The 25,898-nt window shown below is 49.4% G+C and overlaps 2 protein-coding genes across 7 annotated transcripts; both read left to right on the plus strand.

The window, feature by feature from the left end:
• The first annotated feature begins 2,377 nt into the window (after positions 1-2,377).
• Positions 2,378-5,544, plus strand: LOC119139136 (annexin A13-like). Of its 2 annotated transcripts, XM_037279547.1 has the most exons (11): positions 2,378-2,514; positions 3,272-3,347; positions 3,413-3,507; positions 3,596-3,766; positions 3,850-3,883; positions 3,945-4,024; positions 4,133-4,201; positions 4,274-4,375; positions 4,480-4,555; positions 4,624-4,736; positions 4,799-5,544. In XM_037279547.1, the coding sequence occupies exons 1-11, from the start codon at positions 2,500-2,502 to the stop codon at positions 4,916-4,918; spliced, it is 951 nt and encodes a 316-aa protein (XP_037135442.1). In that variant the 5' UTR covers positions 2,378-2,499; the 3' UTR covers positions 4,919-5,544. The 2 variants fall into 2 exon arrangements, with proteins under 2 accessions (XP_037135442.1, XP_037135441.1); XM_037279546.1 differs by lacking the exon at positions 2,378-2,514 and having other exon boundaries at positions 3,230-3,347.
• A 4,951-nt stretch (positions 5,545-10,495) lies between these two features.
• myo3a (myosin IIIA) lies at positions 10,496-25,766 on the plus strand. Of its 5 annotated transcripts, none has more exons than XM_037280428.1 (37): positions 10,500-10,879; positions 10,963-11,338; positions 11,411-11,545; positions 12,869-12,973; positions 13,082-13,181; positions 14,235-14,311; positions 14,381-14,526; positions 14,600-14,665; positions 14,730-14,885; positions 14,979-15,020; positions 15,087-15,177; positions 15,314-15,430; positions 15,516-15,620; positions 15,705-15,788; positions 15,877-16,079; positions 16,169-16,267; positions 16,434-16,548; positions 16,656-16,782; positions 16,903-17,113; positions 17,172-17,319; positions 18,018-18,171; positions 18,241-18,329; positions 18,409-18,538; positions 18,605-18,669; positions 18,782-18,823; positions 19,131-19,208; positions 19,292-19,497; positions 19,578-19,689; positions 20,070-20,232; positions 20,297-20,380; positions 20,455-20,566; positions 20,630-21,593; positions 21,797-21,941; positions 23,838-23,926; positions 24,472-24,512; positions 24,579-24,797; positions 25,188-25,766. In XM_037280428.1, exons 2-37 carry the CDS (start codon positions 11,171-11,173, stop codon positions 25,291-25,293), a joined length of 5,094 nt encoding a protein of 1,697 aa, XP_037136323.1. In that variant the 5' UTR covers positions 10,500-10,879; positions 10,963-11,170; the 3' UTR covers positions 25,294-25,766. The 5 variants fall into 5 exon arrangements, 3 of the variants coding, with proteins under 3 accessions (XP_037136323.1, XP_037136322.1, XP_037136324.1); XM_037280427.1 differs by having other exon boundaries at positions 10,501-10,879; positions 23,835-23,926; XM_037280429.1 differs by lacking the exon at positions 18,782-18,823 and having other exon boundaries at positions 10,501-10,879; positions 23,835-23,926.
• Positions 25,767-25,898: the final 132 nt, after the last annotated feature.

A 25,898-nucleotide genomic window follows, 5' to 3' on the forward strand; every position in this document is an offset into this window, starting at 1 on the left:
TAGGATGCGCCATCTGCGCCTCGTTGAGGGTCACTCTGACCAAAAATTGCATGGTAAGCGCTTCAGAGAAAAGGAAACAAATTGCGTCTTTGACCTGCTGTGTTTCCAGACGAGAGGGAATAAGAGCGCAATGTTCTGTCTTGACGTGATGAAAGCGTGCACGCTCACACACATGCGCACGCCTCCACTTCTCTCGTAGCTCCCCGGTCACCAATCAGAGCCGAGAACCCCGGCGGCAATGGAAACCGCCTCCTCTTCCTCGTGTATTCCTCCTATACACTGCTGTAACGTTGTAAATCTCGTGGCTTCTGCATGAATTTGAGAAATTAGTCGGACCAACGTTTCACTGCCCTGGATAGAACAACATCAGATGTTTATGGACTGTTACGAGTTGTTTAGCGCCTGATTGTGTCTCTGACCCGCCCGCCGTAATACGTGCTTGTTCTGACGACGACAAGCTTATAGCGTCCGTATATGACAAAACTTTGGTAGATTTCTATTGTGTTCGATTGTGATAGCATGTACATAAAAAGATACCTCCTCTGCAATAAATATTTCTATAAAAAGACGTACGCTGTTCTGCATCTTTGTACACGAACAAAAAAATAGATAGATAGATAGATAGATAGATAGATAGATAGATAGATAGATAGATAGATAGATAGATAGATAGATAGATAGATAGATAGATAGATAGATAGATAGATAGATAGATAGATAGATAGATAGATGTATATATGTATAGTACCTAAGTATTGTATGTAAACTATGTTTGTATGGGTATAGGCAGAGACTGAATGAATGACAAAAATCCATGTTACCAACAACCTCTTGTTTTCGTTTCTTTTTAGCTGCAGTAAATGAGGAGGCGTCTGGCGGCCATCTTTGTAGTCTTTCTTCGCCATACTCGTTCTTGAGCTCGTATTTCCTGCAAGCGTTTGAAGCTGGCACGCGCGCATGCACAGTCGGTGAGTCATGACTGTGTCATTTAGTGAGGGTGGGAGTGGGTGACTCATAAAAGATGTGCGTGGGGTATTGGGGTGGGGGCTGGGGAGAGAGGGTTGGGCGGGGGGCAGCACCTGGTGGGAGGGGGAGCATTTGTTTGAGCTTGTGTGTCAGGCACATCTGAGATTCTAGCTTTGTAGTTGCTGGTACTTCCTGAAAATAAAAAGTTCCAATCAGGTCTGCGATTGCTAATTGGCCTGTTTCCAAAATGATGGTGGAAACCAGCTCGCCAACATTTGCGCTCAGGCTAAAGCACTGACAGTGTTTCTTTGACGCCACCAGACGGCGCCAAAGAAACAATTAAGTGAGACAAAGTAGTCCTTTGCCACCATCTTGTGGCAGCTATTGGTAATTACAGAGATGTGTAAAGCGTTTCGATTAAAAAATGTTCTAACGATGATCTGTGATGTTACAAAATCATAATGCTATGATAACAAAGTCGTAATGCTCCGATAAAAAGTGTCACAAAAACAAACGCAGAATGATAGCATAGAATTTTTTTTTTTAATTTTTCGAGAAGAAAGTTGTCACATATATGTGATAATTCGTATACGTTTAACATGTACAGTGTCACTACGTGTCGATGAAACTGTTGTAAGGTTACGCTAACAAAAATAGGTCGCAATGCTCTGAGGACAAATTTGAAGGTCGGGAGTAGTTATCCCAAAATAAAATAATCCAGTCCAGACAATTTGGTTACTGACTTGTCACAAGTGCGCACGAATCCTGCAGGGACACACACCCCAAGGCCGTGATGACACACCACTCAAGTGTTCATTCAGAAAAAGGAAACAACAAAAAAAAAGCTCTTTGCTCTGACGTCAGTAGCCTTCATCAGCTAATTTTAGGAACATGCTAACCGTTTCGTCTCCTCTGGCTGCACACTGACTGCAGGTTGATGGACACCAAGTGATTCAATTAAGTCTGTCCTTCATCATGGAAAACTAAACTTATTTTGTGTAAACAATCAAAAGCATAAACTATTTATATTCCGTTTATAGCGTTTTAATAGAAAATAGAAAAGACAAAAAAATCGATATTGAATTTCCAACGTGCTGTTAACATCCACTAGATGTAAATGTTCGTTTACATTATTACATTTTTTAGAAACCTGTTTTTAAGTTATTCATATGGATGGGATTTTTTTATCTACTTTGTTAACAGTAGCTTCATTTTATTTATAATTATTAAAATCAATTTTATTTCGTCACCATACATAATAACACCAATGACATTTAAATTTTGTGAAATATATGTTATATTATTTATGATACGATCAATAATAATGATAATGCTAACAATACACTTGTATTTCTAATTTACTTTTATTTTTTATTAAAATAGTTGTGCTCCGAGAGTACAAACAGTTAACTTGTCCCAGTGCGTGATGACGTCAGACGCTGTCTCCTTTTTCCCTTCTTGGATCGGACTGGACGAGCCTGCACTTGTTCCCACGAACATCGATCATCACCAGCCAAACTCCCAATTCGAATCATGGGAAACTGCCAGGTCGGTGTTGTTCGCCATCAAATCTTGGCAATTGCCTGCCATATTTTTTTTCTCTAGTGTTAATAAAAATCGCAAACGTTCTTATTCCCGCATACATCAATACAAAACAAGACAAAGCACATGTGTTTTGCCACATTTGGCGCTGGATTGTCTCCATTTGCCTTTTCTGTTCATTTTAGTTGAATTCTACCGACGTTTTAGTGGAGCGGCAGGCCACGCCCATGCGCAATTCATGGCAGCGCCGTTACGTGCACTGCAAGGGGGGGCGTGATACCTTCACGGTCACTGGACTCCTGCAGTTCACCACAAGCAAGCGCCATTTATGGTGCACAAAATCGCTGGTAAAAACCAGATCAACATTTGTACTCTAAATGGAAAAAAGTAGCCCAGAACATTCTGAAGGTGACCAAAGAAATGAGATGACTAAGTGGTGGTCAATACTGCAAGATGAGAGCCGAGTCTAGCGGCATAGCACACTTGTGCTTGTTTAGAACTACAGGCCTGGAATTTTTCCAGCCGGGCTTGGTGGTCTCTCCTCCCCCCTCGCGTGCCTCTCATGAGCCATTCTGTTAATTGGATGATTTAAATAGGATTTTCAGAAAAACAACGTGTGATCTTGACATGAGAAATAATGTTGGCCTCCTCCCTTTGCATCGGTTTCAGCTCGGTAGCTTGAATCCATATACCTTTGTTGCATTTTCCAAAAAATTGTCAAAGAATGATTGCAAAAATGTCCACCCCTGTCTCGTGTTTGCAGCCCACCATCGTGCCCTACGAGGACTTTGATGCCCTGGCTGACGTCAAGGTCATCCGAAAAGCCTGCAAGGGACTCGGTAAGCAAGCCAGCCGCTTCTGGGCCGCCGCCTCTTGGCCGCCGATGACCAGCCTCCGTTTGCAGGCACCGACGAGCAGGCCATCATCGACATCCTGGCCAACCGCAGCTCGGACCAGCGTCAGCAAATCAAGCAGGCCTACTTTGACAAGTACGACGACGTGAGTCGCGCGCCTTTGGCTGTTGTCAGACCCTTTCTGCAACCCGCTTCAAATTTGGCTGATGGGCAAGATGTTTGTTTTGGCGTAGGAGCTGGCGGACAAGCTCAAGAGCGAGTTGTCAGGGAACTTTGAGAAGGCGATCCTGGCCATGCTGGACCTGCCTATCATCTACGCCGTCAAGGAGCTGAGGAGGGCCATGAAGGGGGCGGGCACCGACGAGGACGTGCTGGTGGAGCTCCTGTGCAGCGCCACCAATTCCGTCAGTGGCTTTGAGTTGGCCAACAAAAAACGGGCGCGTGGTTCGATGGCCTCGTTCTCATTGGCCGACGTCTGTTTTTGCAGGACATTGCCATGTTCAGGGAGTGCTACTCTCAAGGTACGGCCGAATGTCGCGCTTTGAACCCTTACGGTTGTTTTCATCATGTCTGCATTGTCAGTGCACGAACGCGATCTGGACGCTGACATCGAGGGCGACACGAGCGGCGACGTGAGGAACCTTCTCATGGCTCTCATGCAGGTGACTCCACGCCCAAAACACCTCCTCATGTTTCTAGTTGTCATCGTGGCGATCTCGCATCACAGCGCTAGCAGTTTGCTAAGGTCACGCAAAGGTCGGCTTTCGCAGGGTATCCGGGACGAGAGCTACGAGGTGGACGAGGAGCTGGCGGAGCAAGACGCCGCCGATCTCTTTGAGGTGACCTCCGTTGCCTAGAATCGGAATTTTGTGACGCGGGTCGACTCCGACACGCTTGTGTTCCGCACGCAGGCGGGTGAGGGTTGCTTCGGGACTGACGAGTCCATCTTCACTTCCATTCTGGCCTCCAGGAACTACCTGCAGCTCCAGGCCACCTTCAAGATGTACGAGCAGGTGAGTTCCTCCCGAGTCTCTTTTTTTGCCACTCGACATTTTGTTTTGGCTTTCAACTCACACATGCGGTATGACGACTCGAGTGCTGATTTGTTTTCCCGCAGCTGTCCGGCACGGAAATCCTGGATGCCATCGAGAACGAAACTTCGGGAACGCTGAAGAGATGCTACGTGGCTCTGGGTGAGTTTGTGACGTCGGACGGTTGCGAGACAAAGAAACGAAACGCGTCCTTCTCGGTCACCCTACAGTGAGAGTCGCCAAGAACCCGCAGCTCTACTTTGCCAGACGTTTGAATGACGCCATGAAGGGGGCGGGGACTGACGAGGACACGCTCATACGCATCGTCGTGTGCCGCTCAGAGGTGAAACCTTTGTTTTGGTTGTGAGGTGGCATCAAGTCAAACAAAAATCTACTGTCGCGCAGTACGACCTGGAGACCATCAAGGAAATGTACCTGGAGAAGTACGACGTGTCCCTGAAGGATGCGCTGAGGGACGAGTGCAGCGGCGACTTCAAGCGTCTCCTCCTGGCCATCTGCCACTGAGTACGTGTCCGCTCCTTGGACTTGAGCTTGCTTCTTGTCTGTCTCGAACCTTCTTTGAGTCAATCTTTACGAACCCACAGGTCACTTTTTAAACACTTTTGTCTGCCTCGAACCCTACTTGAGTTAATCTTTACAAACCCACGAGTCACTTTTTAAACACTTTCTGCGCTCCTTTGGTCAGGTTCAAGCGGCGGAACGGCAAACAGATGTTGTTTTGTGAACACACTGTGCTGAACTTTGCATTCAAAAATGCAACTGTGAAGTAAAAATGGAAAATGGAGATTTTGTCGACATTGACCCTAAGTGCTTCTGACCGTTCGTGAAGATTTATTCAAAGCTAACAAAAAATAACGACTTGACAGACATAACTACACCTCATCTTATATTGTATTTTTTTTAATACTACATGACTAACAGATAGTGTTAAATGAATACATTTCATCACTGTATAGGAAGAGTACAGACCATTCGAATGATGTGATATGATGCGTTCATGTACCAGTTGTGTCAAACGTTCAGAGATGACAATATAAGTGGTTGATTTCGGCTTAGTCCAATTATTTCACTTTGTTTGCCTTGATGTTGCCAAGAAAGTGTAGCAGAAAATAAAAGTTACCTCGAATGGATTGCCCTCATTTTCTTTCTTCTCAAACGTGCCACCTGAGTCCTCGTCCGTGAAGGCAGCGCCGCTGTGGCTTGGAGGCTAAATGTCTTGTTGTGCAACGTTCATAATGTGGAAATATGGGACATTTCGCACCACAGAAATCATTTTTATGCTTTCGTTATTTATCATTGAAGCCAACAAAGTGTGCAGTATTTAAAACAGCCAGCAGGTGGCGGTACACACAAGTGTGTTGCTTTCTGGCCTTCCGTCTAAAATGGCGGGTTTCCGTTTGATTGTCGTGTTTCTTTAGATGAGCGAAACGGCTTTGAAAAGACACCCAACGGAGGTAACGATGAAAAAGTTCTCCAGCTTTACATTTCGTTTTACAATGGAGGATTACATATGCAAACTCAAACGATTTTCAACTATGGATTTTTTGTCGAAGCAGGAGGTCATCAGTAAAGGAAGACCAATTCCGGAGTTAAAAGGTTTGATTCGGACTTTGGAACAGATTCCATTTGCTTGAGTGTTTTTATGTGTGAAGACTGTTAATATGTGATTTTATTTAAAATAGTTCAAATCAAATATTGAATAAGCTATTCTAGAGCAGCGTTCACTAACCTTTTTTTATGACACGGTTAGTTGTCGGACAAATTTTAACGGAGGGGGGGGGGGGGTGACGTCAGTGCCTCCCCAGTCATGAATTAGAATTTGGGAATTATGAAGTCAGAATTACTCAAATGTTTTAGGTAACATATTCAGCGAAACTAGTTTTCAGTGGTTTCTTTTCTTTTGTAACATTCCGCACTTTTGTACATTACACTAAAAATTGTGTTATATTGTGTGTTATATTGTGTTAGGTTATATCGTAATTATTAAATGTTTAATCACAAACGCTTTGAATGCAAATGTCTATTTAGTCTTCCTTATGCCAGCATTGCCTTCCCACAGCTTGCCTTTTTCTTTTTCTTTCTTTTTGAGGCCATCATGGTGACACCCGTACACAAGTCAGCTGTGTCAACATTGTCTAGGCCCAAGCAACCCGCCCCCCACCCACCACCCAAAATAAGCACCCCCACTGTTGTCTGTGATGTGAACCCATTCCGTCACGTCTCATCACCTCGCCATCATCAGCCATGATGGTGCTTGTGAGGGGGAGATATTTTTGGTGGTGGTGGTGGGGGGGAGGTGTCCCTCTTGATGGCCAGGGGGGACAGGTGCATGCTGGTCCTCTCAGCGAGAGGGGGGAGGCAGCTTGGATGTAAAGAGGCAGTGTATTTTAGGCGATGACAAGTGCTCTTGATGGTGAAAAGGCTCCAGGTTGGACTCCAATGACCCAAATGAGGGGAAAGGAAGCCAGCCCCCATTTGACAAACTGATCTCAGATCAGCTCGGACTCCACTTTGTGATTGCAGGTGCCCAGCTACACAAATCCAATTTCCTCCTCCTCCTCCTCATCCTGACCTTGACAAAAAAAGCATCTGCGCAGCTCACCAAATGTGCCGAGCGTACGTTTTGTACTTGTTATCTTGGCTACATCGCGTGAGACAATTTACAGAGCCTTGCAATATTGAGCGATTATTTTTCCTCTAGGGCTTAAAATATTCCTTCATGACCCAGATAGTTAGAATACTTTAAAATATGCCAAATTGTAGCATAATTGCACAAGTCATATTACAATGTTTTTTGCAAACAAGAAACTTTCTAGGCACACACATTGGTATCTAATTTATTGCTATTATAACAAAAACTTCAACCAGATGGGTGGACAAGTAAGCCAAAGGAAAAAAGGCAATAATAAATACCAACGTGTGGCCTAAATATTTTTTATTTATTTATTTGATTTCAATTGTGCTCTGCTGCAAATATGCGTCCAATAATTACTAAGCACACCTTTCCAATTGGTTTTAGCATATAACACAAGCAAAAAGCGGAGGATGCTAGTCGCCCTCACCGAAAATGTTTGGCCGGGCATGGAGAAAAATCACGGTGCAGAAATAATCCTCACCAAACAGATCGATCTGTTTAACGATAAAAACAAAGAGGCGTGGCTAATGCTAATCTCGTAAAGGTCCGGAGGTGGTCCCTTCAGTTTCCCGATCTCCGTCTGCCTCGCGTTGATAACAGATTATCATCGGAGGCCGGGAGGGGGGGCGTACGGGGGTTTCATGGGGGGGGGGGTCAGGTGACGTCTGTACGACTGTGATTGCAAGTCACATTGCAGAGACACCCGATTATTGTCGTGACAAATAAATCCTCCTCGTTCACGTGCTGGTACGCGGCTGACGTCCGCAAAGACGACTCCACCCTCGACCACTGCGCGTGTGACGTGAGCGAGCGTGCGTCACAATGCGCTGCGTGATGGAGGAATTTGGAAAAAAGAGAAAGGCCTAAAAATAACCCATGCAGGCAAAAAGTAGGCAGTGCACGGCTGCAGCCGTTTCACAACCAAAAGCTCGCGCGGTGCTCGGACGTTCTTCACCCCCTGCGGAGAACGACTAATATTTTTTTTTTTTTTTTTTGAGAGACACACACACACACACACACACACACACACACACACACACACACACACACACACACACACACACACACACACACACACACACACGGGAATCGAACTCCCGGTGTCGGCACACAAGACAGGCAAGTGTACCCCTACACCACATGTGTGAAACTCAAGGCCCGGGGGCCAGATACGGCCCGCCACATCATTTTATGTGGCCCGCGAAGGCAAATTGTGCATCGAATTCGTGTCATTACTTGAATTGCAAATTGTCGTCACTTTTAATAATATCTTTTTTTTTTTTTTTTTAATATTTCACCAGTTTTTACTCATCTGATTTGAAAACGAGTTATTTGTCAGTTTGTTTTGTAGCTTTTACTGTAACCAATATGAGGTGCTCATACATTTATTTGGGTTGACAGTCATCCGAAAGAAGTTATGACTACAATGCGGCCCGCGAAAAAAATGAGTTTGACACCCCTGCCCTACACCATCAGCGAATTTTAGTGCCATACCGAGGAGCCGAGATCAAGTGTCCGTGTGTGCGCCTCATTTCCCAAACGACGTTTAGTTTGGTAGCCACGCATTAATATTTTTGCTGCTCCATGTTTGTTTTTATTTTCTTGCCATTTTGTGGTTTGTATTCATGTGCTGTACATGACGTTGTTTTGTAAATCCGGTGAATCGTTGACTTGATATTTCGACTCCTGGTTGGCTTGACCTCCGATGGCTGCCGTTTGACTTGTGTGACAGTGAAAGGATGAGCCAGCCAAAGCAAATGTGTCCTTTTGCTTCTTTGGACCCAACAAGGGGGATTTTGCCAGATTAGCAGAAAACTCCGAGGCTTTTTTCTGCCACTGAGTCGTGTTCATTAATTACGGGGCTAATCTCAGTGACGTGGAAGATATCAAGAACATGAGCGACCGCTTGAAAGCCTTTTGACAGAAAGCGCAGCACTCCAAGTCGCTGGCACGGGGTTTGTCAGTTTTGGAGCCAGCCAACTCGTGCTGTCGTTTGGGCTCGGCCTTTGCGGTCTTGGTCACATCTTGTATTTGTCGGGAGCGATGCCAGGAAATTAGGAATGCTTCACTTGCTCGTCTGCCGCAGGGCAGCTCGCCAAGCGTCGTCGCTCGAGCACGTTGAATTAGCTCGCGTATGAAATAAACAGTCTGGTTTTGGCCCGATCTCACCACAGCCGGGCAGCTCGTGTGCGTGTACTTGTCGCCGATGTTAGCCTAATGTTCTTTTTATCCTTTGTTTTATGAGTCAAGAGGCTCATGATGGGCTCCATCCTACAGCTTGGGGGGGGGGGGGGTTGTCACGGCCCGCTGGCTGCACACAATCGCCAGCCCGACGTGAGACTCCATTCATGCACGGCGCGTAATAACCCTACTCCCTCACACACACACCCTTTCCCTCCCCCCTCATAATCGGTTGCCTCACAGCTACATTGCAAAAATCACCACCCCCTCCTTTCGGCGTCGTATTTGTCAAGTACAAACACGTGAGGCCTTTTATCAGTTTCGGTTGCCGGGTCCCGGTAAACGCGGTGGCCCGCATTGATCGCAGCATTCGCACCGAGAGAGAGAGGCAATCTACACTCTGATCAATCGGCCGATCCAGCCTCATTGTCGCGTCGGCCTTTTTTTTTTTTCTTGCAGGCTTGTGAAGGCAAACGCAATGATACATTGAACGCATGTCACATGTGCACTTGCCGTTGCTTGCAATCCATTTGGAAGTTTCACGCTGGGCGGCGAGGTCAAAATGAGTGGCCTTAGAATAATATTCTTAAAACATGCACCGTCGGGGGAACGAAGCCCGTTAGCAGCCTTGTCCGGCCCAGCCCGGCCCAATTGTGCGGCCCCTCGCACCCTCTTGGGAGTCATCTGCGAGGCGACGGAGCGGGAAATGAGCTTGGCTCGCCGACGGCCCCCGTCTGTCCCGCCGAGGCCTCTCGCCTTGCACGCCACTGATACGTACCGCCGGTGCAGTGTTGAAAAGGAGTAGCCATCTCTAACAAAAATAACATCAAAAATGAAAATAAAGCGAACGTTTTTTTTTGTTTTGTTTTTTTACTCAACACTAGATGAGCCACATCAAATTGTTTGTTTCTTTCAATCAAGAATGAATGAATTTGTTTATTTTTTTTATTTCAAAATACAGAACAAATGGAACGGAATCAATTTGTTTTAATGACCACTTTTGTTTTGAAATGTTACTCATGCAATGAAAATAGATGGAAAAGAGAGAGAGCGACTCTTGCTAGGTGGATTCCCTGCCACTGCTCACGATTTGGGCACTTTGCTGGCAAATGGCATGTACTAACTGAAATTGGCGGCAGCACACACACACACAGGCACACGCGCGCAAATCTCCTGGCGGAGGTGTCCGGTGCGAGTCGTCGGGTTTCGCCACCGCGATGCATAATTGAAGACGTCTGCGGCCCACTCTGGCCTGACGCTCAAATGCGCTTCATCTCAGGCCCGAGTCACGTGCTGCTTTATCTCTTTTTTTTCAGGTTTTTTTTCTGGACGGGACGAGCCAAAAAACGGTGGCAACGTTTTGGGCTCCGTAAGGCGTGAGCGTGCTGACGGACATCTTTGACTTCGCAAGCGGAGCGGGAAGGTCTCGCCGAAGGTCAGCAAGGGGCTGTAGCGTACAGCGCAACTTTCCTCCGCGGATGAATGGCCAGTCGGGCGTCTATATGGGGAAAGGCTCATGGCGCCACGCCGGCTAATTCCCGCTAATCCCAGAGCCGCTTTCCCGCGGTAGCCTCGCCGTCAGATCGGCTCGCTTCCTAGCTGCCGGGCCGGGTCGGGAATGGGCTCGCTCTCTGTCCTCTCGGTACCATGTGAGTTTTCTACTTGCTAGTTTTTCTCATTGGCCGGCCTTTCAGATGGCAGGTTTGGCTGAGCCATTATCCTCTGTTTGCAGCGGACGCGCTTGGAGGTTAATTCCCCAAACGCAGCCGAGGCAGAGAGACGCCCGTGCGCCTTGAGCTGCAAAGCCAAAACCCTCGCCAGGGGCACGGATCGGACGCTCACCCCAAACCGACCGCACGGCATCGTTGCCCTGCCCCCCGAATTGTACGTGCTGATTGTTTCCCAACATTTAGTTGTCGCGCAGGAGATCCCGTCTCAAAATGTTTCCACAACCCGGGAAATCGATTGTCTTTGACAACTTTCCGGACCCGAGTGACACCTGGGAGATCATCGAGACCATCGGGAAAGGGACGTACGGCAAAGTGTACAAAGTGCTCAACAAGGCGGACGGAAGCAAAGCGGCCGTGAAGATCCTAGATCCGATTCATGTGAGCATCGCCACCCGCGCCAGTCTCTCACGATGCTCGCACGGTTCTTCCATCTCTCGCCTCCTTCGGCAGGACATCGACGAGGAGATCGAGGCCGAGTACAACATCCTGGAGGCTCTTTCTGACCACCCCAATGTGGTGAAGTTCTACGGGATGTTCTACAAGAAGGACGCCAAATGTGGCGATCAGCTGTGGCTCGTCTTGGAGGTGAGAAGCACTTTGTCTACAAATGGCGGCAGCCTGGGCGGTGTGCGGACCAAAGGTCTGATTGTTCTTTGGGCCAACTTTGTGCGGCGGGCGGCTTACGTAACGCTAAGCTGGAGTGTGACGGGGTGAGGATGAGTGGCACAGTTGAGCCGTAGGCCGGCTTGGGGCTTTGTTTGCAGCCGCTCGGTCACCCTTACTGGCCAGAGGGCCTCTCTCTCTCTCTCTCTCTCACTCTCTCTCTCTCGCTTTCTTTGAGCCATACCGCGGCTTCATCTCTCATATTTCATCCCTCGAAATGTCAAACCTGCAGGTCAAGTTCGGAGCACAAACGCACACGCTGAGGGAGATGTGGCTTTCATTTTGGGCTGCCAAGAAAATGTTGTTTGCGTGCGACCTTCCGTCTTCTCAGTGAGCAATCGGGCTTTGATGCATTCACGAAAAGGAATGGCGCTTTTCGATTCTTCTCATCTCACTTTGGGGAAAGGGCCTCGCATCGGTACGGCGCCGTCCCTTGCCATCCAAAGCTTAATGTCATTTTGACAGTCTGCTCAGCTTTGCTGCTTCATTTGCATTTCCCTCGCCAAACTTTCTCTAAATGTGCTGCTTTAATCCCGCAGCCCAATTTGCTGCCTGTCAGCCAGTCTGGCGTGTGGCGGAGGGATGGAAGGGGGGGGGGGGGGCAGAGGGATGACATGCACATGACGTCTAGTGAGGATGCATTTAGCCTGATATTTTTCCCCCCTCCTTGGCTTGCTCATTAGCAACAAGCTGCATCCGCCACTTTTCTTTCCTCATTCATGAGGCGGGATGAGGGCAGCAGTCTTTCATGTAGGCCACACTCTCCAATTTAGCAGGCGGGCAGCTGCAAAGTGCTTCAAAGAACCCCAACACACACACACACTTTTATTCTGTCATCAGAAATGAAAAGCCAAATGAGTTCCATATAGGACAAAAGAGGCAAATGTTCCTTCCTTCTCCAAAATGCCAAAAGGTGGGATGAGCGAGAGGGAGCTGCCTTTCATGATGTTTCATCCGCTCGTGCCACTTTGATGCGGCGGCCGCTCATTTGCACGACTAAAGGAGCGGCCGAGCCGTCGGAAGAAGGTCGGCAAAGGTCACCTTGAAGGTGCGTCCTCTCAAATGCGCCCAACTCAAAGGCGACAGGTGAACATCTGCCAGACACAAAAACAACCCCCAAAAAAAATGGATGAAACTTTGCGGCTTGTTTCCGCAACACAAGGTCGGCCTATCGGAAGCCCACCCGACGGTTCGGCGCGTCTCGCTCTGTCGTCGTTTGAAATTGCGCCTGCTTCTCTTTTGTAGCTTTGCAACGGCGGCTCGGTGAGCGACTTGGCCAGAGGCTTGCTGAAGCGGGGCGAGCGCATGGACGAGGCCATCATTGCCTTCATCCTGCATCAGGCCCTCACGGTCAGCCTCAGCCTCGGATTGTCTTCTGAATGAGGACAAAGATGGTGGCGGTTTTTGGACGCAATCAATGCGGCGAAGCGCTTTGTTTTCCCCGCTTGCTGTTTTCAGGGTCTCCAGCACCTGCACGCCAACCACACCATCCACAGGGACGTCAAGGGCAACAACATCCTGCTGACCACGCACGGAGGCATCAAACTGGTCGACTTTGGTACGTGGTCTGCCGCAAAATGAGGTCCGAGACCGGGCGGAAGCCAAGTACGATGACATTTAAGCTGCTGTTCCGCAAGCAACCCGAAAACATGTCAACTCAACCATCCGCCTGTTTTCATGACATCTAAAAGCTTTCTCCTCTTAAGCATGCGTAGGGCTGCATTTAGCCTGCGTCTCCCTTAAAAGCACAAAACAGTGAAGTGCACGCAAATGAGGACAACGGGGTGTGTGTGTGTGTGTGTGTGTGGTGAGCAGAGCTTAATGGAATCTCCTAATGTGTGAAGTTACTACAAGAGAGCTTTTCTGAGAGTCACTCCTCCATTCCGAGGCTTGCGTAACAAAGTTTGCATGACTTGCGCCGGCCGGCGTTAGGTGACTCACCGCTTTGCGTCCCCTCATCTTGAAGCACATCGAGTGCGGTCAATTCTGACTGCCGCGAGGCCTCGAATGCCAGAGAAGCCTCGAGGCCCCAGATACCAGATAAGCCCCCTCGGCTCCCGCTCGTGTCCAATCACAGCCGGTCGTGACGTTCCGAGTCAGCTTGAAGGGAAACAAAAGTGTTCGGTTTACCGTCACGATGGGATTAATCTTCCCGCCCACGTACGACCCCAGCGGAGGTGCTTTTGCTACGCTGAGCGGATAAAGTTGTGACTCATCGCCAGAAAACACACAAAATAGAAATGCCTGTTCAGAAATATTCCAACGGGCGGTTTCGGTAAATCCGGATGCTGATGTCGAGTAGGCGCTTGTCAACGACACTGCGCTATCATCGTTCGCATCGGCATGATACTTGCTCGGGGAAAAAGTGTTAAAAATTAACTCGACTTAATTAAACATTGAGAGTATTTTTCATACTTAACTAATTAATGACTAGCGCCTTTCCCCTGATATCGTTTGAAATAAACAGTTCCGGAGAAAAAAAAGTCACTTGAGAAACACAACATCAAGCGTGACATCGTTTGCACGGCAAACGTTCCTTCGTGGCAACAAGAAGACATGCTTAAGGTTTCTCTTTGAGGTGTAGGACTTTGAGTTGTGTTTTTCACCGCAGGCGTTTCCGCGCAGCTGACCAACACTCGCCTGAGGAGGAACACGTCGGTGGGAACGCCATTTTGGATGGCGCCAGAGGTGCGCCGCCACTTTAATCGTCGGGCGATAAGGCGCTACTGTCGTCATGGACTTCTGTTGTTTGCTCAGGTGATCGCGTGCGAGCAGCAGCCGGACTCCACCTACGACGCCCGCTGTGACGTCTGGTCGCTGGGCATCACCGCCATCGAGCTAGGCGACGGCGACCCGCCCCTCTCGGAGCTGCATCCCATGAGAGCGCTTTTTAAAATCCCGCGGTATATCATTTAGACGCGCTCGGCTCAAAGTTTTTGCCTTTCTTGACTGTCGTGCCAATGCCTCTGTGTACAGAAACCCCCCACCCAGCCTCCACCAGCCGGAGTCGTGGTCCGCCGACTTCAACGACTTCATCGGCAAGTGAGTGAGCCCGCCCGCAGAGCGTCCGGCGTCGGCGCACTCTGAGGCACTCCTGGTCGCTCAGGTGTCTCATCAAGGACTTTGAGCTACGACCCAACGTGGAGGACCTCCTCCGGCACATCTTTGTCCGCCAGACGGTCGGCAAGGAGAAAACGCTGCAGAGACAGCTCGTGGAACTCGTCGATCTCAACCGGCAAGCAGGAGTCGGCGACAAGAGCGGGTATGCAAAATCCTCCCGTCGTCGCCGAAGTGATACAAGCGAACAAGCTCGTGCTCAGATGTTGAGCTTTTTGCCCGTTTGGGTCATTTTAAGCCATCGCGGACAAGCGGACGAAAGCGGAGACGCCAACGAAAGGTAACCAAATGGCCGCCACCCTCGCGCGACTCCCGCCCAGCCCATGTTGATTTCTTTTTTTTGCAGGCACGAACCCATCCACACCAAAAAAGGAAGCGACACCAAGACGGAGCGAGATGAGGGCGACGATCTCGCCGCGTTGGAAGTTCTGGACGAGGTAGGAAGAAATGAATTCTGAAGTGATGACGCGTGAGATTCCAGTGCTTCTGCAAACATTGTTTGACTTTCCGAATTCCCAGCGAGGAAAGCAATTTGTCACGATGGCCCGTCTGGTTTTGCCCGTGTGTTTGCAGAACTCGGTCATCGAGCAGCTTGAACGGCGCTACGGCGAGGACGGGATCTACACCTACGTGGGAGACATCCTCATCGCCGTCAATCCCTTCCGTAGAATGAACATATACGCTCCTCAGGTTCCGTGTCAGTCTACTTTTCTGGTGCACCGTTTGTTGATTTTCATGACTTGTTTTTTTTCCCCGCCCACTCACGTCCGGATAGTACAGTCAAATGTACGTGGGCGCAAAGCGGACAGCCAACCCGCCGCACATCTTTGCCGTGGCCGACATCGCCTACCAGTCCATGGCGTCGTACGATTCCGATCAGGTGACGCTTCATTTATTCCGCCTTCACATTTTTTTGCTCGTCATTTCAACTGATGGAACACGGACTCCCGCCAAACTCACGCAGTGCATCGTCATCAGCGGTGAGAGCGGAGCGGGCAAAACGGAAAGCGCTCACCTGCTCGTGCAGCAGCTCACCGTCTTGGGCAAGGTGATAAAGTACTCGAATACTTTCTGGGATTTTCTTTTCCTTTGCGGCGAAAGCAAATTGGTTTGCGTTTGCTCACTCGATCTGGCAGGCCAACAACCAGTCCCTCCAGGAGAAGATCCTGCTGGTCAACAGCCTGCTGGAAGCCTTCGGAAACGCCCGCACTGCCATCAACGACAACTCCAGTCGCTTTGGCAAGTACCTGGAAATGAAGTTCACCGCCGGAGGGACGGTGGTGGGCGCCAAGATATCCGAGTACCTGCTGGAGAAGTCCCGGGTCGTTCACCAGGCTGTGTAAATACTATGCCGCTTCATTTTAGAGGGGACAGGAGGGGCGCGTCACTCTATGGTTATCAGCATCATTCCTCTTGGTCCTTCTGCAGGGGGGAGAAGAATTTCCACATCTTCTACTACATCTATGCCGGGCTGGCCGACAGGAAGAAGCTGGCCCACTACAAGCTGTCCGACAACAAGACACCAAAGTAGCCCCGATGCACGCCGGCCCTCTTCTAAAACGCGTTTCATTTGGCCAAAAGCTTCAGGCTAGAAATGAGAAAATCCCACAAGAAGCCCTTGAGACCTTTCACGATGTACATGCGCTCAAACAGTTGACCAAAAGCAAGCGGTCTAAGCGCCATCCTCCTGCAGGTACCTGTGCAACGAGCATGGCAAACCGGGGCCCGACATTGTGAGCAGCGGCCGCTACAAGGAGCGATTTGACGCGGTGGAGCAGTGTTTCAAAGTCATCGGCTTCTCCCTGGAGGTAACGCACCGTTGCCAGCATTGCGGCTCAGCAGGGCGGACGGCAGGAATTCAGGTCATCTTCTAGTCTGTCTCTCGGGGTGGTTTGAAAGGCTCTTGCGTCAGCAGGAGCTGGGCAGCGTGTACAGTACCCTGGCGGCCATCCTCAAGTCGGGCGACGTCCGCTTCTCCGCCGTGGTCTCGGAGCACCAGACTGACAAGAGCACCGTCGCCAACATGTCTGTCCTGGAAAGCGGTCAGAGAAACGTTCCTCACCTGGGAATATGGACGTTGAGATGTTTTGGCTAGATAGCCCATCTACGTTCTTCATGTTGCGACTCTTCGCTTCAAGTGTTTGTTCTTATTGTGGCTCAAGTGGCATCGTTGCTGCGCATTCGCCCGGACGAGCTCCAGGAAGCCTTGACCTCCCACTGCGTGGTGGCCCGGGGCGAGACCATCGTGCGCCCCAACCCGGTGGAGAAGGCGGTGGAGGTGAGGGACGCCATGTGCAAGGCTCTGTACGGCCGCCTCTTCAGCTGGATCGTCAACCGCATCAACGCGCTGCTACAGCCTGATGGCCGCATCGGGTAAGATGACCTTCTGCTGTGGCGCGACCTAAAAAGCTGAGAGGGCTTGATCCTGCAGAGAGGACGACCAGGGCTTGAACATCGGCATCCTGGACATCTTTGGCTTTGAGAACTTCAAGAGGAACTCCTTTGAGCAGCTGTGCATCAACATCGCCAATGAGCAGATCCACTTTTATTTCAACCAGCACATCTTCGCCTTGGAGCAGGTACGCCCTAACAAGGTGCACACTGTCAGTCTGCCTCCAATGTTCTGATGGTATTGAGGGTCGAGACCATTCTTCCAAATACCCGCGATTGCAAATACTGTATTTTCTGTCGACAAGTGTTGCCGTGGCAACGCTCTGGCCGATGGGTTCGCGTGACCTCCAGAGGTGACTTCCAAAGCACTTTGGAACACCCTTGACCCAGCTTCGTTCATTTCTTGGTTTATTGAAGATGGACGAGGCAGCATAAAAAATGTCAGAACTCGCCAAAACGCCATTATGCATCCATGTCCCCAAAAAAATAGCCCGCTGTCATCTTCATTCATGGCAGAGCGGGGCTCACTTTGCCGCTTTTGTGCGGTCCTCACCGAGGCCGGGGGGGGTTGCTTCGCCCCCGGGGGAGGGCAGAGAATGCTTTGTTAATGTTAAATGATTTGCTCTCCCCCGTGGGGGGCGCCTATAAATCAACCTAATCGAGGTTGGAGTGGGAGACGGCGGATCTTGTTGGCACCTGGCCCAGACATACATTTGTCCCCTTGAAAGGCATTGCTCATGGATCAAGCATCAGATATTTTCACCATTGAAGCAAATTTCCTGTGCATTTTGGGTGTGTACCTTCAATCCATTCCCAATCTCGGGGCGTACAGACCCCCACACCTCCATTGCTACACGGCAGTGAGATCTCCCCGGCTTGTGTGCAGGATGAGTACCTAAACGAAGACGTGGACGCTCGCATGATTGAGTATGAGGACAACCGGCCGCTGCTGGACCTGTTCCTGCAGAAGCCCGTGGGCATGCTGGCCCTCCTAGACGAGGAAAGCCGCTTCCCGCGGGCCACCGATAAGACGCTGGTCGGTGGGTTCCTTTTCCGAAAGCTCTCCTAAGTTGCTTGTCAACGGTGACAGACGGCTGTTCTATTTCCAGAGAAATTCCAAGATAACCTGAAGACCAAAAACTTCTGGAGACCAAAGAGGATCGATCTGGGATTTGGTATTCAGCACTATGCCGGAAAGGTGCGTTTTCTTCCTTCAGGACTTGGGAGTAAACATCTTGTTTTCATTCCTGAGTCGAAGAAAACATCTCAACTCTTAGGTGATCTACAACGCCGCGGGCTTCCTCGCCAAGAATCGAGACGCGCTTTCCGCGGATATCGTGCTCCTCCTGAGATCCTCGGAGAACGAGCTGGTTCGCAAGCTGGTCACCCACCCGCTCACCAAAACGGGTAAGCTCCACCCCTCTCCTCCCCCGTTGCATTGCCCCATAATGGTTTTGGCTTTCGCGTTGGCAGGCAACCTGGCCCACACCAAAGGCAAAGCCGTCAACACGCTCCTCACCCCGCGCACCTTCGCAAAGGTACTCGCCCACGAAAGTTGTTTTGGTGTCTCAGCCATTTGCTCTATTTTCCAAAGCAAAGGTGAAAGCCTCTTCTTTGTTTCTTCCTCCCCCGCTCTTTTTGCATGTCAAGATGGGAGTGCTTACCTTGTATACTTCTTTTCCTCTCACTGAGGTAACATCCCTTATATTTCACCTGTTGTCTATTTTTTTTTTTACTTTATTAACCAACGATCCTTAAAGCGATCCGGAAAATAAGAAGGTTGGAAGGAAAATGCACTGCTGAGGAGTGACAAGTAAATACACAAGTAGCAAGCTAATGCGCCGAGAAGTGCCTCCAGCGCTCTCAGCTGCTCTCTTTCTTTCTTTTCTGCGCTTCAGGCATCACCAAGCAAATTTCATTTCCGAATCCAAATGCCGAGGTGTTGCAGAATGAACTCGATGTGGCACTTTTTGTCAAATATCTTTTTTCTCCCCCCCAGCCGATTGAGACGGACGCGCCCTACCATCCTCGAGAAAGCACCAACATGAGATCGCAGACAGTGGCGTCCTACTTCAGAGTAAGGCTGCAGATTTCACCTCTTGGGGGCGCTATGCTTGCCAGCTCCGAGGCCTGGCCATCAAACCGCTGTGCTCTTTGTAGTACTCCTTGATGGATCTGCTGTCCAAGATGGTGGCGGGGCAGCCCCACTTTGTGCGCTGCATCAAACCCAACAACGACAGGCGAGCCAACAAGTTTGACCGGGAGAAGGTTGCGCTCCAGCTGCGCTACACGGGGATCCTGGAGACGGCCAAGATCCGCCGGCAGGGCTACTCGCACCGCGTTCCCTTTGCTAATTTCCTCAAGAGGTTGTCCGCCCACCGACGTCCGGTCTCAAACGGGCCTTTGTACTCCTTTGCGTCCGACCGACGACCGTCGCTCGTTCCAGGTACGGCATCTTGGCGTTCCCTGCCCACGAGGAACCCCCGGTGACTCCGCAGACGTGCGCCGCCATCCTGGAAAAAGCCAAGCTGGACAACTGGGCCATGGGCAAGACCAAGGTTGGGGCAAAGATTCATCATGGCAATTTTCTTGAACGTGCTGTGCTTCATCTTGGGAGTTGTCACCTGGTCAAACAATAAAAGTTTATTGAATGGGACAAACAATCACAAGCAGCGGGGAGAAGGCCAACACTGAATTCACAATTTCTCCTCATGCCACGCCCCTTAAAGGCACACCCATGTGGCACTTGACTTTATAGGAGACTTTGATATCTATTAGCCGTTCCCACAGAGCAGAGAAAATGTATTGCGACTCATTTCTGTTTGTTCCGACATTGCACGTTAGCGTTAAGCCAGCATACTGGAGAAGACACCATTGTGTAAGCATGTGCGGCACTTTTCCTCCCGGGTTACTTTTTGACCATATGTTGTCGGTCCAGGTTTTCCTCAAGTACTACCATGTGGAGCATCTGAATCTGATGGTCCAGCAGGCCACGCAGCGCATCGTGCTGCTCCAGGCCTGCGTCCGAGGCTGGCTGGGCTCCCGACGCTACCGCCGACTCTTGAAGGAGCGAGAGAGCGGCGCTCTGGTGCTGCAGGCTGGTGAGTCGCCCGCCCATGACCGCAAGCTCCCGCCGGCGTGACGTTCTTTTGTGCCCACGCCCAGCGTACAGAGGCTACAAAGTGCGAAAGAGGGTCTCCGATGACAAGAACCAGAAGCTGGAGGCTTTTGTCCTCCGCTTTCAAGCTGGTGAGAACCACTTGCAATGGGATGGGAAAAGTGCACTTTGTTAGAAATGACACGTGTTCCGTCACCCTTGTCAGTCTGCCGGCGCTATCTTGCCAAAAAGAAGTTCAAGGAATTGGTGGAGGAGAAGCACCGAGCGGCAAGGGAGACTCAGGCGGACCAGGTTGACAAGAACTTGGAAAGGAAACGGTATGGGAAGCAAGCTGCGCTTCGTGCTCGAGAGTCACATGACATGACACCACTCGTTTGCAGAGAAGCCTCAGAGGATGCAGAGAAAGCTCAGAGCGTCGAGTGGGAGAAGCCACCCGAACCGGACCGGGACATTCCCTGTCCGTCTTCAAGCGACGAAAGTACAACAGAGCAAACCAAGGCCGCCGTGGTCCTGCAGAGCAACTTTCGAGGCTACCGAGAGAGGAAGAAGTTTAAGGAGAGAAAGACGACTGGAGCCGAAGCCATCCCGCGGCCGCTGTCAGAAGAGGAAGGTGGCCAAGAAGCAGAGGAAGGTGTGAGGAGCCCCGAGGATGACGATGAGGATACATATGAAGCAGAGGAAAACCAAGACAGCGACCACACGCAGGTGCCAGATGATGAGGATGACACAGAAGTGGCGGATGAGCAGACGCTTGAGTCCGAGGAACAAGTCCCGCAGGCCCTTGGGTCCGAGGAACAAGTTCCGCAGGGGCTTGTGTCCGAGGAAGCCAAAGCCGCCGTGGTCCTCCAGAGTAACTTCAGAGGGCACATGGCGAGAAAGAAGCTTCAGAAAGAAGCCCAGGGAAACATGAACCACCCATATGAGCAGGCGGCTTCCATTGAAGATACCATGGAGCATGGCGGCAGAGACCCGGAGGAAACCAAAGCCGCCCTGGTCCTTCAGAGTCACTTCAGGGGCCACAAGGAACGCAAACGACTTCGCGAGGAAAGGCAGAGCCCTGGCAGGAGGACACAAGAACTCAAAGAGGAGCCAGAATCCTATGAGAACCTGGAGGTGCCGGGGGAAGAACCTTTATCTCCAAACGATGTGGAGCTAGAATTAGTAGAGGAGCCTTTGGATGCCTCCCATGTTCTTTTGGAATGTGAGGATGACAAACAGGAGGAAGAAGAGGCTGCGCTAAAGATCCAGAGTAACTTCAGAGGCTACAAGCAGCGCAAGAAAATGAAGGCCAGCAAGCAGGCGGCGCAGGAGGAGGCCCAGCAGCTGGAGACTTTCTCCAAGCAGGTCACTCACAAACACAAGCAGTGTCCAGACAAAAACTACGTTGAAGTCATTTGTGTGCAAGTAACTGCTGGTCATTGGCTGTATTCACTTATCGTTAGCATTAACTTAATCCAGTTAATCCAGTTTGCGCCCATTTTTGCACATGCTAACCGTGAATGGATCAGGCCCTATGAAGTAATCACCACCAACTACGTCCTCCGCAGATCGCAAAGACTTCTCACAACTTTGCAGCCCTGCAGCGGAAGTTGACGGAGCTCATCCAGGCCCATCGATCAAAGCCGGAGACAAACGGCGTGTTTGTCAAGGAGAAAGCAATCGACGGCGTCGCTACCCTGCTGCGCAAATCACGTAAGAGATAAGCTCAGCCAACCGATACAACAGTGCGTCGTGTCCGACCACATTGTCCACAACTGGAGTCTTTTTTTATTTTTTAGACACAGCACAATGTGCTTTTTTCCCATTTAAGCTCATCAATCTTTCAGCAAAATGCGTCGGAGTCATTTCCTGTTGAAAGATTGAAATTTGATTTGCAAATGTTTCCAATGCGAGTACAATCGGGGAGAATATGTCTACACGGCTGGTTTATTTCCGCCGCGGGAACGCAATGTTATCTATGCGAGATTACGTGGGAGAGCCTGTGAAAGTCAAGTGGCCCCAGGCAGGAAGTGGTTCTCACTCAGATGTGTCATCAAAATCACTAATTGCCTTTCGGGAAGGTGAGCGGCGACAGGCGGCAAACGCAAAGTTCACCTCACGCTAACGACGCCATCGCCTCGTCCGTCACGCTCCTTTCAAATTAGAATGGCAAATAACAACTGAGGCTAAAGTGATTTGTACATTTCAATTAGACTAGATAGCGCTTGGGTGTTTCTGGAAACTTTTTTAAGAGGGTGGACAAGCTAAAGGAGATTAGCATAAGGATTAGCATAAAGCTTCTAACAGCTGCTACTGTCAAACACACAGAGCAGAGAATTGAACATTGTATATTAAAAGAGCCAAAACTTCAAGCAACCATATTATATGTTTGCTAGCCTGATGCTAACATATCGTATTTTCCGGACTATAAGGCGCACCTAAAAACCTAAAATTTTCTCAAAAGCCGACAGTGCGCCTTATAGTCCGGTGCGGCTTATATATGGACCAAATTCCTAAATTTAAACTGGCCCGAAGCATTGTGTCATGAAATCAATCATAAATGGCCCACTGAAGACTATGAATCATGAATCAAAAAGACTATGGATCATTATTTTGTGATTATAAAGTAATTTGTTGCGTCTGAAGTTGAAATAAAAAAGATAAAATGGAGAATGATTTGATTTGGATTAAAAATCTGACATGATGCATTAATGGTGCGCCTTATAGTCCGGTGCGCCTTATATAAAGACAAAGTTTTAAAATGGGCCATTCATTGAAGATGCGCCTTATAGTCCGGTGCGCCTTATAGTCCGGAAAATACGGTACGTATCTTGTGAAACAATTTTGGGCATGCCTTTTCTACTTTCCCTTTACTGACTTTTCCTTCGGAGAACACATAACCCGAGGTCTCCCGTAAACTTGTTCCGCATTCATATTCATGTCCCTAATCATTCGCTCCATCATCATTGCGCAATAAACGTCTCGCGAGAAAGGTCGTCAAAGCTTAATCGTATTGCGTGACAATTACAGCTGGGAATTAATCTGCAGCGTCAACGTGGAATTGTTGCAGCAATATAAAATGACCTTTGTAATGACATTGTAAACGTTCCACTCACATCGGTTGACTTTTCTTCACCCGTTCTCTCTGAACGCCATTCATAAGAAGTAACTTCGAAAGGTCCTCAGGAAAAGGTTGCGGCCGTCCATCAAAAGCCATCGATCGCCGGATGCTGAAAAAGCACTTGAGATAGAAGTGCAGATACTCATGTAAAAAAAAAAAAGAAAAAGCTCCTGTGTAAAACTACCAGTCCAAGTAGTCCAGGTAGAAAAGTAAAAGTTTTGACAGCGTCTCTGTTGGCAAATTCATAGTGCGAGCAAGGCCCGAGGTTAAAGTGCCCTGCGGATGGAGGTCAGCTCAATGGACAAAGGTCGCGCCTGGGTCAACTGCGCGCTGCTGGGCCCTAATTAATCAACTTTGCCTCAAAGCGGGTGATCGCCGCTTGAATTGTTGTCAAAGCCTGGAGAGCAATGCGCCGGGTCAAACTGTTTTCTCCGTACAAGCATGCGGCGGCTTTTTGTCAAATGTTCTTGTGTGCGCCCTTTTAGCAGACAAACGACTGTCGAGGCCACCCCGCCGCAGCCTGCAGCCCAAGATCCTCAACACTCCCGAGGACTCCACCTACTACACCTTGATCCATGTGAGTGGCGTGCGAGATGGCGGCTCCACTTTATCACACCTAGCAGCATGTTCCTTTCATACTGAGCACGGCTGCATTTCCTGCACGGCTTTACTGTGCGTAGAGAAAAAAGGTTGACAGGGAACTAACTACCGTATTTTCCGGACTATGAGGCGCACCTAAAAGCCAAAGATTTTCTCAAAAGCCGACAGTGCGCCTTATAGTCCGGTGCGCCTTATATATGGACCAAATTCCTAAATTTAAACTGGCCCGAAGCATTGTGTCATGAAATCAATCATAAGTGGCCCGCTGAAGACTATGAATCATGAATCAAAAAGACTATGGATCATTATTTTGTGATTATAAAGTAATTTGTTGCGTCTGAAGTTGAAATAAGAAGATAAAATGGAGAATGATTTGATTTGGATTAAAAATCTGACATGATGCATTAATGGTGCGCCTTATCGTCCGGTGCGCCTTATAGTCCGGAAAATACGGTAAGTATGCATCGAGCGAATGTTGACACTGCAGATGGTGACGACTGACGTGTTCACGCTTGTCCTCAGCGCTCCGTCCGGGATGACAAGCGCAAGCCCAGGAAAGAAGCGTAAGTGCATTTCACATCCTCTTAAGCAAGTATTAGCCTACATTTCCATTTACTCTCACTCATCAGTCCAGGTAAACTAGTGGATGTGGACCAGCACTACTACCAGACTTTGCCCACCAGCAAGTCCACGCCGACCCTTGCCTCAGAGGAAACCTCGTCCAACAGTGGCATCCGGCGCAGGTTTTCCGAGGACCGGATCCGCTCCGTGAGGATAGAGCCCGAACCTGCCGAGACCAGACGGCCAGAAGAATCCAAGCCGCGGTCCGAACCTGCCAAAAACACAAGGTACTCCTCCCCCCTTCACTTTCTTTGTAAAGTTTGGTTTTCGCTGAAATCGAGCTTTGGAAATTCAGTGACACGAGCAAAAACAAACGTTGCATCACTCTGAGCTTGTGCCTATAAACACCTTTCGTCATATAAAAATAGCCTGCGCATCCAGGGAATCTCCGTAAAAAGAAACGACATCCCCGAGGCCGCCTCTCAACTGAGCAAGCAGATGGCGCGTCGCGCGGCGTGGTAGCGATTTCAAACCGAGCTAATTACGGAAAAGTCGTCGTAGCATCGCGAGGACGCCCGCGGCTGGCACGCGTCCATGAAGTCTTTGCTGCTTTCCAACGTCTCATTTCCAACCCGGCAACGGGTTTCATCTGTGTTTTTGTGGTGCGCCGTTGCTAGAACGCCGTCTGCCGGCGCCGACGACAACCCGCACGACTTCAGGCACCTGCTGAGGAAGACCTCGCAGAGACGAAGGCTCATCCGACAGTACCGAGCAAAGGACTGAACTTTTCCTTGGTTTTGTTTTTAATCATACGACGGCGACAATGGCAATTAAGTCAAGTCACACAAAGCTAAACTGACCAACGAGAACTTTTTAGGTGGGAATAATAATTGATAACAAACAGCCCTACCTGATTGCAGATTGTTTGGTGTCACATTGGCTGTTAAACGTCGCCCACTCAGCATCACTTGCAGCCTGCCAGTCTGCGCTCTCTTTTCAAGTGGTCTCATTTTTTTCAGGTTTTTTGGTGGCGGGGTCCCTGATCTGGGGTGTCAAGATTTGTGTGATCATGCGAAGCCCTTTCGAGACTTTTCTGTGAGGAAGGGCAAGAGACTTGACCTGAATCCTTGCAAATAAAAGCCTTGCAATTTAGTCTCTATTTAGTTTATATTGTTCATATTTTTACCCGTGTTTGTGTGTATCATATATGAATTAAGAACTTTATTTTGCCCCAGAATGAAAAAGGTTTCGCAGCATCTCATTGTGTCATTCTTTCAATATGGAGTCACTCGCCTTACAAGTATTCGAGTAACGAGTCCGAAATACTTTTGGAGTAATAGCTGTGACGCTGCAGCGAGAGAGAAAGCCTCCTCTCCTCTCTCTGGCGT

The sequence above is a fragment of the Syngnathus acus genome, chromosome 20 (assembly GCF_901709675.1).
Source record: "Syngnathus acus chromosome 20, fSynAcu1.2, whole genome shotgun sequence".
NCBI classification, from domain to species: domain Eukaryota; kingdom Metazoa; phylum Chordata; class Actinopteri; order Syngnathiformes; family Syngnathidae; genus Syngnathus; species Syngnathus acus.